This window comes from Plecotus auritus (genome assembly GCF_963455305.1).
Source record: "Plecotus auritus genome assembly, chromosome: 1".
Classification (NCBI taxonomy): Eukaryota; Metazoa; Chordata; class Mammalia; order Chiroptera; family Vespertilionidae; genus Plecotus; species Plecotus auritus.
This window is the reverse complement of record NC_137770.1, coordinates 29,123,223-29,141,638: the sequence shown is the minus strand read 5'-3', so window position 1 is coordinate 29,141,638 and position 18,416 is coordinate 29,123,223. Positions and strand designations below refer to the sequence as shown.

Here is an 18,416-nt window from a genome sequence, read left to right as displayed (position 1 = left end):
ATAGCTAGTTCTTGGACTGTGGTAGCTGAATGCTGTCAAATTGAATACATAGTAAAAATGAACAAAAACCAACCAATCAATGGACAGTGTCTAATGTTCCATAGCACACATAAAGTTGGCTGAAAAAGATTCTGAAAATGAACTGCAGCTGAGCTTAAAGGATTGGCAGACATTGATTTTTTTATAATATAGTATACTAGAATATTTTTGTTGCTTAGTTTAATTTTCTACATGATTTCAGTTAACAATAGTAAGATAATTTTGTGTGAATGAATTTGGTATTATATACTAGTAATCAAATATATTAAAGATAGCTGTGATGTTCCCTAAAAGTAGAGTTATTTACCAAAATTGCTCCTTTCCAAATTTAGCTCCTTTAATTGAAAAATTTTTAAGTGTACACTATTTATGTTTGAAAATGTATACTACACATAATACATTTACATAAAATACTCATACACATATACACCAAATTACATATTTACACTCATACATATATACACTGAGTGGCCAGATTATTATGATCTCTGAACACATAATAATCTGGCCACTCAGAGTGTGTGTGTATGTACATATATGTGTGTGTGTGTACATATATGTGTGTGTACGTGTGTGTGTGTGTGTGTGTGTGTGTATATATATATATATTAGAGGTCCGGTGCATGAATTAGTGCATGGGTGGGGTCCGGCCAGCCTGGCCAGGGGGAGGGGACATGGGCAGTTGGCCGGCCTGCCTGCTGGTCGAACTCCTGGTCAAGGGGACAATTTGCATATTAGCCTTTTATTATATAGGATATACACTGAGTGGCCAGATTATTATTTGTTCAGAGATCATAATAATCTGGCCACTCAGTGTATATTTAAGTACATATAAATGTTTGTATATGTAATAATTGTGTGTTTACTTTTAAACTGAGGAATAGTCCTTTTGGATTAAAAGAAACTTATAATCAGGCATTACTTAATTAAAAGCATAGGTAGTTTTCTTTAACTGTTTTCTATATCTTTACTATGTGGTGTCATAGTAGTTAACCACATTTATTTCCTATACTGAGAAGCCTTATTTCTCTGTTGTATTTTGACTAGAATTTCAAAGTTATTAGGTAAAACTGAATTATAAGTATAAAATTTAAAACCTGGTTGGAAACATTTGGGTGGTTTTCTTTCTTATTGATAGACTTCATTTCCAAGCAGACTTATTTTTAAAAAGTTTTAAATGATGGAAGTTATGGATAGGTTTTAAAATTAACATTTTTGAAAAGGAAATTACTATAAAAGAATTTCACAAACTCTTCAATATTGCTCATTTAAAAAAACACATCTTAAAGTTTAATTTCCTTCTCATCAAACTTTTATTGGACTTGTTTATTTGCAGTTGATTTCCTACTATATTCTGAATTAAATTGCAGTTTTACTAAATAAAACAAGCTGTGCTTAGTGCCCAGATAAGTCACACCAGAGATTCTGAATTCAGATAACCTTATATGTATTAAGCTTTTTCTATAAAATTTAGCAATCACTTCTCAGTTGTTATGTGAATTCCTATTTTGAATTAAGTTGAATAAATTGATGCAGTGATGAAACATGCTGTTGTAGTTGATAGTTAAACTTAATACATAACACAGCCTCTCAGAGGAAATGTTCCAGATAAGATCAGATAAAACAGTAAAATTTATGTGTGTTTTTTTCCTGTGTATGAAATTGGTGGTGGATAATTGCTTTGAAAAAATATATACAAAATTACTTTATTTTCTTGTAAAAATGCTGTTATAGTGAGAACGAGTTAAGCTTTTTCTAATTTCATTAGTGTATTAGAGGTTGAAAAAGTGGTAAGTGAATTGGTTTTCTAAGGTATTCTTTTGTTTCATTATTGTACAAGGGTTGACAAAGAAAGTATTCTTTGAGATAATCTGCTTTACTGCAGATCTTATTAACTTGAAAATGTAGTCAGCTCTAGAAAAAGACTTAAAGGAAATCTGGCACTACCTTATTGCCCTTTTTAGTAAGCAGTTTACAGCAGCTGTGCATTATGAAGCAGAAACATGATTCGGAGGCTATAAAAATTTTCACTTTAAAAGGAAGAGACTCAGATGATCTGTACTTTTAGTGAGTTTAATAGAGTTATTCTGGTGTTTAAAAAAGGTATGTGTTTGTACTACTCTGTAGCATTTTGGGGTACATCATAAGTACTTTTCCTTATTGCTATGAATACAGAGTTAAGAGGCTATTATAAGGGACCTTAGAGTCTCTATTTCAGTCCCCTATGTTATGGTAGATAATTTTTATTTATCTAAACAAAAATTTACATTCTTTTTGCAGCAACCTTGATCTTATCCTTTATTGTTACATTTATTTATTTATTTATTTATTTATTTATTTATTTATTTATTTATTTATTGTTGATTCTAGAGAGAGAGGAAGGGAGAGGGGGAGAGGGAGAGAGAGAGAGAGAGACAAGCATTGATGTGAGAGAGAAACATCAATTGGTTGCCTCCTGCATGCACCACAGCCCCAGGATCAAACCTAAAGCCTGGGTATGTATCCTGACCGGGAATCAAACCTGCAACCTTAGGTGCATGGGGCCATGCTCAATCAATTGAGTAATACCAGCCCAGACTATTGTTATTTTTTGAATACAAAAACTACTAAATTCTATTTTTTGTGGGGAGGGCAACATAAAGTATATATAAATGAAGGTAAAATGTTTCTTTTGATACAAGAAAAATGCTATACTATATCTAGAAGGAAGAAGTATTAAAGGGTCAGGGGATATATTCTTCTTATACTTCCTTTTGATAAAATTAGAACACTTCCCATTCTTCCTTTTTTTTTTTTATTTTTTACTTTTCCCATTCTTATAATGGAAATACAAATTAAGAAATACTGGAAAATATATTTAAGAAATGAAGTTATCTGTAATCTCATCACTTGAAGATATCCATTATTAATATTTTATAATTTTTTCTTTAACAATGCTTACATGTATATATTTTTAAAACAGAATTGGGATCATGCTGTGTGACTTTTGGGCTACTGATTTATCAAAAGGGGTAATAATGATATCTACTTCATAGGTTTATGGTAAAGGTTATATCTTAAAATATGCAAAGCAATTAGAACTCTGCACAGTGCCTGGCAATAGTAAGTCAGTTACATGAATGCTCTTAATGTCATTAATATTTATCATAATTTATTCGACCAGTAACTAACCCCATTGTTAGTATTCAATATAATTCCTGCCATGTTCTGTTGTAATGAACACTCTGTTGAACATACTTATGTACTCTTTTCTATACAGCAGTGATTATTTTCTTTAGAATAGATATATTGAAATGGAATGAATAATCAGTCAAGGGGAATAAACATTGGGGCTTTGATGTATATGCTGTTAATTGCTTTATGGAAAGCTTGTACCGTTTACACTTTCTCTGGCAGGGTTTGAGAGTGTCTGTTTTATCCCCACAAATATTGTAAATTAAAAATAAACCCAGATAAATTTTATTTCATCTATTCTAACCCCATCCTCAGTTATTGCTCAGAAGTTTTTTTAATATATACTGTGCATAGACTACTGGCATATTATTTTTAAAAGCTTGCATGCCAGAACTGCTGATCTAGGCATTTGACAGATATCAACAAGGGCTGGTTAAGATGTCTGATTCACCTCTTGCTCCTCTGTTGTAAAGAATTAATTGAAGCACTAAATTAAATTATCTGCTTTCTAAGATTAACATTCTAAATTAAAGTTGATTACTGTATGCATTAGTTGGAATATAGGTTAGACCCTTTTAAAAAATATTTTTTTATTGATTTCAAATAGGAAGGGGGAGGGAGAAAGAAACATCAATGACTGGTTGCCTCCTGCACAGCCCCTACTGGGGATTGAGCCTGCAATGCAAGCATGTGCCCTTGACCAGAATTGAACCCGAGACACTTCAGTCCGCAGGCGGAGGCTCTGTCACTGAGCCAAACCAGCTAGGCTAGGTTAGATGCTTTAATGTAGGAATCCATTCCCCCCTCGCCCCAAATCAGTGACTGAGATAAAAGAAAAGTTTACATTTCTTTCTTTACAGTCTAATGGGAGCTTTCCCTAGCAGATGGGCTGGTTCTGTTTTCTTCCACATGTGGCTTCCCTACCTCCTCTATAGTGACTTGCTTCAGTTGTTGACATATCCCCAGAAAACAGGGAGGGAGGGGTAGTTAAGAAAAATGTTAAGGACAGGTAGCCTTTATAAACTTACAGATTGTGACTGTCATTTTCTCCTACCTCCCCTGGACCCATGTCACATGGCAACTTCAAGCAAGAGAGGTGAAATATCTCTAACTAGGTGAATATGCCAAGCTGAAATTCAGTGTGGGGAAGGTCCTGTTATTAAAGGAATAGGCAGAGAATGAGTACTGGAGGTCAGTCATCAGTCTGTCTCTGTAAGACAATAAACACTTCATTAAGATAAAGATTAGTGACCTAGAAAAGTTGAGAGTTTAAAGAAATACAAGTGACTTACAATTATGGGCAAACAGTTCAGCTCTGCTCATAATTTTAAAAATTGCAAATTAAAAATGGAATTGGGGTATTTTTCATCCATTGAATATGTAGTGATGTTCATTGTTGTGAAGGGTTTGGAAACATAGACAACTAAAAGATTGAATGTTTTTTACCCCGGCTGGTTTCCTCAATGGTTAGAGCATTGGCCCGAGGGCCAAATAGTCACAGGGCAATGCCTGGGTTGCAAGTTTGATCCCCAGACTCGGTCAGGGCATGTGTGGGAGACAACCAATCGATGTGTGTCTCTCACATGGATGTTTCTCTCTCTCTTCCCCCTTCCCTTTTACTCTCTCTAGGAATCAACGGGAAAAAATATCTTTGGGTGAGATTAACCAAAGTTTTGAAAACTTTAAACAACCTAAATGTCTTTTACTAGAGAACCCTGAAAGAAATGATAGTATATCAATATAATGTAATATTCAGAACTTGATGCATCTGTATTATTGACATGAATAGCTAAGCTATTTAGTAAGCAAAAGAAGTAAATTTTGGAAAGTGTGTGTGCAGAGAATGATCCATTTGTCTTGGGACAAAATGTGTATTAAAATTGTTCTGAGGAGCACAGAAGTTGCCCTCTGCAGCGGCTGTCTCTGGGGAGTGTGGAACTTCATTTCATATACTACTTTTGAATATTCTAATGCATAGTGTTTTTTAAATGAAGCACAAAAACAAAACAACAAATACCACCCACTCTCCAGAAATCCTGATTGTTATTTTGTGGGAGTTTCACTGACTACATGCTGTATTAACACTCACCATTTACTTCGATTCTTTCCTGACCAGTCTTTTTTTCTTTGTTCTTAAATCAATTTTATTGATATATTATTTAGGTATGATAAATTGCATCATTTAACATGCACAGTTTGATGAGCTTTAACAGATGTGCATACCTGTGAAATACCACAGAACATTTCCATCATCTTCAAAAAATTCTTGAATGAGGCCTTTGCCATCATGCCTCCTCCACCTCTGACCTCAGGCAGCCACTGTGTACTTTATGTCATTATGGTTTTCCTTCTTCAAGAAGTTCATATAAATGCAGTTGTACAATTTGTGGGCCTTTGTATTTAGTTTCAGCTTCAAATGACACTTTTGAGATTCACCATGATGTTGCATGTGTTTGTAGTTCCTTGGTGTTGCTGAGTATCATTCCATTGTGTGAGCATATTATATATTGTATATCCATTCATCTGTTAATGGATGCTTGCATTGTTTCTAGTATTTGGCTGTTGCAAATAAAACTAATGAACTGTTTTTGCAATGTTTGCGAATTCAAGTTGTTATCATTCTTGCTGACATTTGCTATTTATCAGCTTTTAAAATTTTAGTCCTAATGGATGTATAATAGTACCTTATTGTGGTTTAAATTTACATTTCTCTTATGACTAAGGATGATGAGCATCTTTTGATGTGCTTATTGGCTATACATAAATCTTCTTTTGGGAATTGTGTTCAAATCATTTATTTACTTTTAAAATTGAGTTGTTTGTCTTTACTGAGGTGTAAGAGTTCTTTTCATATTGTACATACAGCTAATTTGTCAGATAAATACAAATTACAAATATTTTGTCCCATTCTGTGGTTAGCCTTTTTGCTTACTTGATCACTTGTGATGTCATCAATATAATTGTTGTGGATTATTTAAACAAGATAAAGAAAATGTGAGCAGATGATGAAATCATAGCAGAATATGAACTTGTACATTCACTTTTAGAAGGGTCCCCTGATCTGGTGATTAGACAGTGGGAGTGAAGACTTAATGGTGAAGTAAGGCATGTCCTGTTAAGTCAGAACTAGAGAACTATGGCCATGTCAGTAAATATATCAGTAAGCAAATCTCTTTTACTGTTGCCAGGCAGTAGTCTTATCAGTCTTTCCTTCCCAGTCCTCAAAAGCTCTCTTCTAAACCAGCCTCTTTGTTCTTGTACCTGCCCTTCCTTCGTCTTCTCCTGTTTTAAAAACTGAGCACAGTGTTGAACATTCCTGGAAGAGAAGGACTGGTTCTCAATATTGAAACTTTTAATTAGTAAGAGCATAGTGACTTAATTTCTATTGTAGCACTAGAGTTAAAGCACTTTTAGAAGCCTGAGGCTTTTGGTCTAGGACAGGGGTTGGCAAACTATAGCCTTACGGCAAAATCCAGCTTGTAAAGAAAGGAAATATGTATGTATGTATGTATGTATTTATTTATTTATTGTTTTTGTTGTGGCTGCTTTCATATAGTGGCAGATTTCAGTTGTTCCAAAAGAGACCATCTGGCCCACAAAGCTTAGATATTTATCTGGCCTTTTACAGCAAGTTTCCTGGCTTCTTGTCTAGGGAGAAACTAGTCCATTAACCTATAAGTAGCAATAAAATGAGTCATTTCAGTCTGGTTGAAAACAAATGTTTCCTCAGAGACTCATAGTCACCACTCATGATAATAAGGGGGGTACTATACAAGGCCTTCTCTCAAAAATATAATAATATATCAAATACATATCACCATCAGAAATAAGCTCTTTTTTAGAGTACATAAGTTAGTCATATAGATAGATGTATGTGGTCCTTTAACAGCCTTCTAAAAAACACTTTATAAAGTTGCCTCTCTTGTATCTCTCTTTGCTCCTATAGCCCTGTCTGCCCTAAGAGTGATCCTAGAAAAGTGCTTTCAATTAAGACAGTGTGTCAGGGTTCGGTTTGGAGGATGCAGACGGAACAGATGATTTGTCCTTCTGTTCACCCACCTCCTTCCAGGATACATAGGTAAAATCAGTGACACCAAGAAACAAATAGTTGGGTTTCTTGGGTGAGCACTAGTCTTACAGTCTGGATGCATTTAACTTTGTGTCATGTGGTAAGGATTTTTATTTGTAGGACAAGTTAGAGAATCCTATTCATTTCTCATGTCTTATCAGGCTTTTTGCCAGTGTTTATTTGAATTTGTCTGTTCCACCATTTGTTCCTTCAGGCACATGCTTCAAGTGTCCTAAGTCACTATCGAGTTTCACTCATCTTCCTGTTGATCATCATTTATAACTTGACCTATGGTAGAAATTCCAGCCTCCATCTTGTTTGTTTTGTCAGAAATGGATTTATTTCTTTTTTAAATTGTGACAGAGCCATTCTATTAGATATAATTAATTATGACCTGGGAGTAGAATTATGATGATATGACTTGGTTGATAATCATAATTCATGTGAAGAAGATATACTTCATTGATGTTCTACTTTCTTCCCAATTCATGATCATTAGAAATTATATTTAAAGAATAATGTTAAGATAGGGTTATTGATAAGGACACATTTTACTTTGCATCTAAAGGTTAACTATGATCATGATTTTAATCTCAAATGAGATATATGTGAAATTGTTATGCATTCTAAGGAGATTTGGACAAATTTAAAATATTCTTATCTTTATAAACCAAAGCAATATATACTTATTTCTGGTTATTTTTGAAGATGCCTTTAAGTTATCATATTAATACATTAAAAATTTTTTTCTGAGTTGCTTATCTTTTGAATAGAATTTGTTACTTCTGAAGTGCTGTCACTTTCCCAGCCCAAAGATATAACGGACATAGAATCTGTTCTGTTCGTGGAGTAAACTTGGGAATACACTAGAAAGCCTTAATAGGATGTTAGTTTGTTCTGACATGTGTCATGTATATTTTTAGGAACCTTAACATGTTCTTACAGTTAGTAGGTAGACAAAAGCTTCTTAGGGAAAAATAAAAAGTACTGTTGAAGTCGTGCACATTTGTTAAAATTTATAGCTGCTTGTTTCTTAGACATGTTTTATGTTTGTTTAAATTTCTAAGTTTTATTACTCGTATAGTTTGATAGAAGCATTCAGAGTTGTAGATTTATATAGTAATAGAACTGCACAATTGTCCAGCTTTCTTTCTGTATATAAAGCTTTTGGGGGACATGCTTTATTTTTGCTTGTATTTATTTAAAATGCAACTATATCTGTAAAAGTTTTATATTAGATACCTACACGTAAAAGCAAGTTGTATAGTGACATAATGTTCTTTTACTTTTCCATTTTAAAATAGCAAAGAGTATTATATTTGACTTCAGTTGCATATAAATATTTATCCAATATCCCAAGAATAAGACTTATATTACTAAAAATCCCATGGAATACTTAAATACCAGATTATATTTTAATAATTTAAATGCTATTGGATACAGGATTAACTTATTTATAAAATACACACAAATTATGGGATATAAAAATATTTATGCATCCATTCTTACTGGATTTCACATACAGTAGCCAAGCTCTCTAGCTCTTTGTTACTCTGATTTAGCTATTTAACATAGGTTTAAAATTCTTCTGTATTTATGTAATCTATGATTTGGTAAGATATTTTTCTATTAATATAAGTTAATTATAGTAGCATAAAAGAGCAGAGCATAAAAAATTGCAGTTTAAAAATAATTTTAAAATTTTATTTAAGCCGGTATTTTATATTTTTTCTTCAGTAACAATTTTTGCGACCCACCAAACCACTTCAAAAAAATTGTCAGTAATTTAAGAAGTAGCTAAGTTGACAGCTTATATCATTTCATATTAGTTTATTAATCTGGTTTCTGCTAGAGGTGCTAAGAGTGAATGACTCATGACTAACAGCAGTTTGAGATAATCTACATGCTGAATAATCCTCTTAAAAAACTGCAAATGAACTGAGCATTTCCCAGAATGCTTTGTTTTCTTATTGCAGGAGTATATTATTCTGACAAAAAAATGCCATTACAGAAAACACTATAATAAAATAGTTGGATGTTTTGTCTGATTCATAGAAAGTGCTCAAATAATCCTATTAAATAAAGTTATTTTTTCTGATTCTAGTCCTTTTAAATAATGAATTAATTGTTGAAATGTTCTGAAGATTCTTAAATTATGGAGGCCTTTTATTGTCATTTTTCAAGGATCCTACTTAGATAAAAATCCTTATTGTATACTATTTTCATTGTAGTTATGGAAGAGAAATCTCTTTTTTTTTTTTTACCTGCCATGAAGGTGAAATTGCCCTTTAATATTATTCATATTCATTACCTCAGTAATTCCAGCTAGTAAAACAAAAACCTTGTAAATGCTCTAAAAGCAGCCTGGACTAGACCCACATGATTTTAGAGGTGTGTACCTCTTCTCATTGCCTTACTGGAAATTTATAATCATATATGTATGCTCCCTAACTCACCATTGATATGGACTAGCATAGATTGTCAAGGAAGAGAATGAATTTCAGACAGTATCCAGATTTTAAAAATTCCATTATCAGAAATAATTTTATAGAGTTCATTTTAAGAAAGTTTTTTTAAACCTCTGTTTTCTTTACAACCAACATATTTTCTAAACCTTTTATCAGTTTAGTACTGCTGCTTGTCTATACAAGTAGTGTTCTTAAATTTTTTCAGAGTTCTTATAGAATCATACAACTAGTAATGTTCATTAAATACTGTCATTTAATTACCAACATTATTAAATTTTATTCTTATAACCATTTTGACAATCTCCATCTTTTTCTAAAAAAATACACCAAACAAACAGAACTCTGAAGGTAATCACACAAATTTGTTGTCTTGCACTTTGAGCTGTCTTAAGACAAGCAGCTTTCCCAATGGCCACTCACCGCTTGTAAGTAGTCAGGTGACTTTTAAACAACATTAAATTCATTCATATGATTACTTCAGAATGTGCTGGGAGGAGAAAGAGGAGACTGGTATTGCAAAGCTGATACAATCCCTTACTTTTTATACCTATGTTGACATTTATGAACCACTGTTTAACATTTCTTCTCAGTTCACATGCTGAACTACCTGCCAATCATTTCTTTTAAAATATTTTGGGAAAGGGTATAGTAAATTTTCTTGAATTGTAACAAATTTAAAATTTAGCGTTTGTTGAAGGAAAAATTCTGATTATTCTCTTTTAAAAAATCATTTATTTGCTAGGTAAATTCTCTTCTACGCTTTATGAGACTGGTGGCTGTGATATGTCACTTGTGAATTTTGAACCAGCAGCAAGAAGAGCATCCAATATCTGGTATGTGTGAAGTCATTTTAGGAGGGTGTGTGTACTTGCATATATTTGCTGTGTTTAAAGTTTTTCAGCCTTTAGATGCAAGTGTTGTTTAAAAACATTTGTTTATATTGGCTTAAATAATTTGTCATAGTGCATTTGTCTCTAGGGAGTTAAAGTAGAATTTGTTGCTATGGGAAAAGGAAAGCATTATTCTTAAAACAAAAGCTATCCTGTGTTTTTAAAAATTAAGTAAAAATTTCTTGTTGATCTTATCGTGAGACAGTGGTTTGCACAGTTGCAAATTTAACTATAAATTTCATTGTAAATATATGATGTAAAAAAGCTTATTAAAAATATTTACACAACTAAGTTCATACCCATCCATTCTCTTTTTCTTGTGTATAATTAAAATTTTTCACTTCCTTTAAGGGGTTGGTCAAGTATCTTAAATGATCAGCTTTTATTTGTTTTAAAATGTGTTTTCCAGCTATAAGAAGACGGAATTTCTTAAATTATGGGTCATGTTACATTTAGTTTCTTTTTTCATCTTCCCTTAGGAAGTTGCTGCTTTAAAATACATTATTGATTAATTAATTCACTGTTTTTACTAGGGTCATTTGATTATTAGGATTTCCATTTAGTAATGGACATACCTATTTAAATGTACACATCTATGGACAATTCACCTAGTTTTTTTAAGTTTTGAGGTGTTATATAAAGCAACAGGATCTTATAATCACATAGATGAAAAGTCACTTATCTGCTGAAAAGAAAGAACATTTAGAAAACCATACCCTTACTGCTCCTTTAGTCTAGTTTCAGAATTCGTGTCAAAAATGATTAAGTTGGTGTGTTAGGTATTTTGTAGCAGTTGAAACAGTAGGAGAATGGAGCAATGGAAACAATTATGTTTAATTCAAGAAAAAAAAAACAATTCCTACACCATAAATGTGGTAAGGTCTCAGGGTTAAATCTAAGCTTGACCTGTGGACACTTAGAATTGTGGAATTCTGTTTCTGGGCCATTATAGCTAAATTTATCATGAGTCCAGGCAATATGTTAATTGCTTTCTTAAGCACTCTTCACAAGAACCTTTTGATAAAGGTACTATCATCCTGTTCATGATGGGGAAAACTGAAGTATAAAAAAGTTGGGTAATGTGTCCAAAATTTCATTCACTTGATGAAGAATTTTGAATGTAGATACTCTGACCCAGTGACTTTGTTCTTAATCACAACTCTAGGAAAATGAGATTTTGCATTTTGAAGTTGACATAGAAAAGTGAAGACACAGTAAATATTAAACACTGTTAAAGGATTTATTATTTTCCTGTTACCTGGAAAGCTCTTTATTCCCTAAAGTCTTTTTTCATTTTATTTTAGTGATACCGATTCTCATGTATCCAGTTCTACCTCAGTTCGATTTTATCCACATGACGTGGTAAGTTTTCCTTTATTTTTATAAAACATTGTGCTTTCAGATTAAGTCGCTACACAAATCAGAAAAAGGAATTTTGTTGAAAAATATGTTAAAATACTTTTGCTGTCCCATAGTACATCTCTTTTTAGTAGTCCTTTGTTAAACAAACATGGACATCATGAAGTTTAATTAACTATATATGAATCAATTATTGGGCTTTTGAGAGTATCTTGTAAAGATTACTTTACTCACCAATACCATAATCTGGTTGTGCCATTTTTTTATGGTTTCATTTTAAAACTTTACTTTGAACATTATGATTTTGGGGTATTTATTGGTTAACTATTAGTTATTTATATACCAGTGTATATGTTTTGGAAGCTTAGTGATGACATCACTGTATAAAAAATATGCCACATAAAAAAAAATGTGCCACATAAAATACAGTGGGGATATTGTAAAAAGATAATACTGCCTTTGCCATCAAAATATATACTAGTATACTGAAGTTGGAAAAGACAGAATGGATGTAATCCTTATAAATAACACATAAGAGATATAAGTAGGTAAATGTAGTGCCAAAGGGATTAATTATTGGCAGCTTCCTGAAGATGCAGAGTTGTGAACAGGGTTTTAAGACCATACATGTAAGTTGGCATAGAGCAAAGGTTTTTAACTAGTGGACGTTTGGCAATGTCTGGAAACACTTTTGCTTGTTACAGCAGGGGGGAATGCTACTGGTCTATAGTGGATAGAAGCCAGGGATGCTGTTAAACATCCTACAGTGGACAGCCCAACTCCCACAATATAGAATTACCTGGCTCACAACTCCTGTAGTGTCAGGGTTGAGAAACCATGGCATAGAGCATAAGATGGAAAGTGTTTAGGGAAGTCTTTGTGAATGTTTAGAGATAGTGGCTGTGTTATTTACAGAAAGTTTTCTTGATTATATCTACACTAGAGGCCCCGTGCATGAATTCATGCACCAGTGGGGTCCCTTGGCCTGGTCTGCAGGATCGGGCCAAAACTGGCTCTCCGACATCCCCTGAGGGGTCCCGGATTGCGAGAGGGCTTAGGCCAGGTCGAGGGACCCACCAGTGCATGATCTGGGCTGGGGAGGGACATGGGAGGTTGGCCAGCTGGGTAGGGACAGGGACCGCAGGAGTGCTCCAGGGCATGTCCAGCCTGTCTCGCTCAGTCCCGATCAGCCGGACCCCAGCAGCAAGCTAACCTACCGGTTGGAGCATCTGCCCCCTGGTGGTCAGTGCACGTCATAGCGAGCGGTTGAATGGCCTTAGCATACCATTAGCATATTACCCTTTGATTGGTTGAGCAGCCAACTGGACACTTAGCATATTAGGCTTTTATTATATAGGATATGTTTTGAAAAGTAAAAACTCCCTTTGTTTTTGCTGTAGTGTACTTTTGGAAGCCCCATAGGAAAGGAAAAATGGGAATGGTTAGTGTTCTTTGCTGATAAATGTGTGAGAGCTTTGAGATAGCAAAGTGCTGGCTCGAGCTGTGCTAGATTCAGTAAACTTTGGATTCTTTCAGAGGAAGGGAAACTTGTGAACTGGTCTGAATGAGTTAAAGCTGAAAGAAATGTAATGTGGTAATTTCCTATAAAGCCTCAGATGAGCAGCCTGCCAAAACTGAAGGGAGGGGGGCAGGGTGTAGGAGGGATTTGTAAACAATAGCAGTGATAAGACTGTAGTAAATGAGAGTTGAAAGGACTGAATCCAGTGCAGAGGAGCTTAGATTTCACATGGCAGTGAGGTTCATAACTTAATGAGGAAAGGCCATAAATGTAGCAGGGAGAAGGGAAGCCACCAGTAATTCACTGTAAGTGATTTTAATGGATTTACTAGCTAAACAATCAAAATGTTAAGATTTCAAACACTTTTCCTAATAAAACCTTTCCAAAAGGCCTATTGATTAAGTTTCTAATGGTCACAAGATATCCATGAGGAGTGGACTAGTATAGAAAATTCAGGAGGTTTAGATAACTTCTAAGCTAATTGAGTAGCCCTTGAATGATGATTTGATTAAAGATATTTTAAGCCTCTTAACGCTGACTTTCTTTTAGCTCTCTCTCCCGCAGATTCGATTGAATAGACTATTAACCATCGATACAGATTTGTTGGAGCAACAAGACATTGATCTAAGCCCAGACCTGGCAGCTACTTACGGTCCAACAGAAGATGCTGCCCAAAAGGTTAAACACTATTACCGTTTTTGGATCCTGCCCCAGCTATGGATTGGCATTAACTTTGACAGACTCACACTTTTGTCCCTGTTTGATAGGTGAGAATACAGTGTGATATTAAAGATGTGTGCAGATTTTATTTTTAAATTGAAATGTCTCTAATGACTCATTGAGGTTTTTACTTGGTTAGCATGTTGGAGACTGTTTTCTACTTTGGTCCTTTGAGATAAAATTTAAATTAATAGGGTTCCCAAACATTGATTCTCTTGAATTCATTGGAAACCTTTTTGTGGTGGTTTTAATATGTGTATATAAAATATTCATGTAATCATCAATAAGAGTCATTCCACTATATATAAAACTCAGAAAAAATGAAGTGTTAATTTTTATCAGGTTACAGATAACATGATCCTAAATATGAAAGGCTTAAGGGGAAACTTTTGTTTCCTCTTTCTTAGCACTAATCTTAATAGTAATCAATATTAGTCTGTTATATACTTGGTGACTAAATGCTACTTCTAGTCAACATGAAGTAATAACAAGGACTGGCTTTATCATCCGACCTGAAACAATGTAAAACAGACAAAATGCAGGAAACAATGGTTTTCAAGAAATTGGAGATGAGACAACAAATGGTAGTGATTCCTGAGACATGGGAAACAAATTATGTGAGCCATAGAGTCTAGCAGACTTCCTGAGTTAGAGATGGAGCTAAGAGTCCATGGGACAGAATATCAGAGAAAGGGTTACTGTTCACAAAGAGGGCCTCAGATTTGCATGGGGTCTCCTTGACTATTCAGCAGAGTACTGATAAGTGAATGTATGTGAAGAAACTACCTGAGGCCAGGGAAGGAACCATGTGAAAGAAGAAGAGGAACAGGGCCAGGAATAATGCCTGTTCCTACCAGCCAGATGGAAGAAACTTACAAGTCATATTTCATGGTGCATTGTGTAGCATACTGAAGAAAGCCTTGCCCTAGAAGTGGGGAATAATCAGTCCTCGAATGAACACTACTCCATACCCACATACTAAAGCATGAAGTTGAGACCTGAAAGAATCAAACTGTTTTCAAGTAACATAACAAAGCTCAAGAAGATTTATAGAAATCCAGTTCTCACACCCACTAAGTTAAGATTCACTGTGTCTGGCATCCAAAGATTATCAACTGTGCAAGGAAGGGGTAAAATATGATTTATAATGAGGGAAGTAATATATCAGTTGAAACCAACCTGTAATTGTCACAGGTATTAGAATCAGCAGTCAAAGACATTAAAACTGTTATAATTGTATTCCATACGTTAGAAAAAGTTAGGTAGAGACATGGAATACGTAAAAAATAAAATTATAAAAAAAGACCCACATCAAACTTATAGAGATGAAAACTAAAATGTCTGAGGTAAAAAGTACAATGGATGCCATTACTATTGGATTTCCATGTGCAAAAAAAAAAAAAAGAATTGTATTCTTACCTTTCACCATATTATAAGAATTAATTCAAAGTGGATCATAGGGCCCAGCTGGCTAGTGTGGCTCATTGGTTGAATGTCAGCCTATGAACCAGAAGGTCACAGTTCAATTCCCAGACAGGGCACATATTAGTACCCAGGTTGGGGGCTTGATACCCAGTAGGGGGCATGCAGGAGGTAGCCTAATCATTGATGTTTCTATCTTTCTCTCCCTCTCCCTTCCTCTCTGAAATCAATAACAAAATATATTTAGAGACCCAAATGTAAAATCCAAAACAAAAAAATTTCTGGAAAAAAACAAAATATAGGAGAAAATATTTATGACCTTGGATTAGGCAAAATTTCTGATATGTAACACCAAAAATAAGACTAGTAAAAGAACAAATGGATAAATTGGACTTACCAAATTTAAAACTAAGAAAGCCAAAGGGGAGCACAAGTACAGTGTCTAGCAATATAGACGGTGTGTGGGGTAGCAGGATTGACGAGGAGCACTGGATCAATCAAATCTGGAATTCCACAGCTGCCATGTGAGATCAACGAAAATACCACTGTTTATTTTGAAAACTCTATAGAACTTGTTTTAATTTTCTGGGACTAACATGAAATAGTAGAGGAATGTTTGTGAATATTAATTTTAGGACATTTGAGGACTAAATATGGCACTGACAACAAATTAATACAAACATTTTTATGGTTATGAGAATAATTCTTTATGCATTATAAAACAATACATAGAAAGATTTTTAAGACAGAAAGAGACCATTCATAATCCTCCCATTCAGAGAGAACCATTATTAGTCGTGTCATTTTGATGTTGTCTTTTTTAACCCATATCTGTACTTTTTAAAATAATAGGACATATCTTCCTATGGACATGTTTTTGTGTTCTGCTTTCTTTGTGTAAGAAATGAACAACTTTTTAAAAATACATATTTTTATTGATTTCAGAGAGAATGGGAGAGAGGAAGAGAGAGAGAGAGAGCAACAGAGAGAGAGAGAAACATCAATGAGAGAGAATCACGGATTGGCTGCCTCCTGCATGCCCCCTACTCGGGATCGAACCCGCAACCCGGGCATATGCCCTGACCGGAAATCGAACCGTGACCTCCTGGTTCATAGGTCGATGCTCAGCCACTGAGCCATGCCAGCCGGGCACAAACCAACAACTTTTAAATTTAATTTTCTAGAAACTGCTTTTGAGATTTTGTTCTTCAAACCTGTTTTGTTGTATAGCTCTTTCATTTGTCATCCAAGTTGGTTAGTTATTTTGTAACAAATTTGACAGAAAAAGATGTTAAGAGTGAAGTTTTTAAAATAGAAATGAAAACTGTATTATGCATTAAAATAAATACTTTACAGTCCATTATAGCATGCTTTATTTACACATAAGAATTTGTTTTCATTTTCCACATAAACTAATTTCTTTTTCAGTGTGACCCAAAATCTTACTCAAACCCAGTACCAAAGAAAATCTCAGCAAACAAACTATGAACTTAATATTGATGACTTCCCTTACTTCGCTCTGATTAATTTCTTATATTGATGATATACTTACTCATAAGTTTTCCTATCTACAGAAATCGTGAGATTCTGGAAAATGTGTTAGCTGTCATCCTTGCTATTCTTGTGGCATTTTTGGGATCTATTCTTCTCATACAAGGCTTCTTCAGAGATATCTGGGTCTTCCAGTTCTGCCTGGTGATAGCCAGCTGTCAATACTCACTACTTAAGGTACCAGCATCTCTTCTTTTCTGACTGTGTTAAAAGGCAGAAACTTTCATATCATTCACTGAATTATATAGTAAGGATATAATTTTTAAATTTATTTTTGTTGGATGTTTGTATTAGATTGGTTAGGGAGTAAAACGGACCTATGAACTTTAAAAATTAATGAAATGTAAATGAAGCTTCCTTAAAGCCATTTTTTGGTATTCAGAGAAAGTATTTGGGCATGGGTTACAAATAAGAATTTGCATCTAAAAATTTTATTTCTTTTAAATTTATCAAAATAAACTCTGTATTTTGTCTTTTATCCTATATGTGAAGTTTATTAAAATTCATCATTGATAGATAGCAATAATGTCAAAACTAGTATATATGTTCCTTTGGGACATTGAAAAGAGAAGAGTGGCATCCTTTTTTTTTTAATTTAATCTTTATTGTTCAGATTATTACAATTGTTCCTCTTTTTTCCCCCCATAGCTCCCCTCCACCCGGTTCCCACCCCACCCTCTACCCTTACCTCCCCCCCACTCATCCATAGGTGTACGCTTTTTGTTCAGTCTCTTCCCATACCCCCCACACCCCTTTCCCCCGAGAATTGTCAGTTCACTCCCTTTCTATGCCTCTGATTCTATTATATTCACCAGTTTATTCTGTTCGTCATATTTTTTATTCACTTGATTTTTAGATTCACTTGTTGATAGATATGTATTTGTTGTTCATAATTTTTATCTTTACCTTTTTCTTCTTCTTTCTCTTCTTAAAGAATACCTTTCAGCATTTCATATGATACTGGTTTGGTGGTGATGGATTCCTTTAGCTTTTTCTTATCTGTGAGGCTCTTTATCTGCCCTTCAATTCTGAATGATAGCTTTGTTGGGTAGAGTAATCTTGGTTGTAGGTTTTGCTATTCATCACTTTGAATATTTCTTGCCACTCCCGTCTGGCCTGCATAGTTTCTGTTGAGAAATCAGCTGACAATCGTATGGGTGCTCCCTTGTAGGTAATTAACTGTTTTTCTCTTGCTGCTTTTAATA

The 18,416-nt window shown here is 34.2% G+C and overlaps 1 protein-coding gene across 4 annotated transcripts in view; it reads left to right on the top strand.

Annotated features, from left to right (window-relative positions):
• The window catches only part of PCNX1 (pecanex 1), a 171,323-nt gene that overhangs the window by 83,205 nt on the left and 69,702 nt on the right, over positions 1–18,416 (top strand). For 2 of the 4 annotated variants that reach the window (XM_080665041.1, XM_080665039.1), the window contains 4 exons: positions 10,493–10,583; positions 11,945–12,002; positions 14,083–14,285; positions 17,235–17,388. In XM_080665041.1, coding sequence (XP_080521167.1) covers positions 10,493–10,583; positions 11,945–12,002; positions 14,083–14,285; positions 17,235–17,388 — 506 coding nt within the window. Of the gene's footprint in view, positions 1–10,492; positions 10,584–11,944; positions 12,003–14,067; positions 14,286–17,234; positions 17,389–18,416 lie in introns of all 4 variants that reach the window. The other 2 variants (XM_080665040.1, XM_080665038.1) reach the window with 1 other exon arrangement.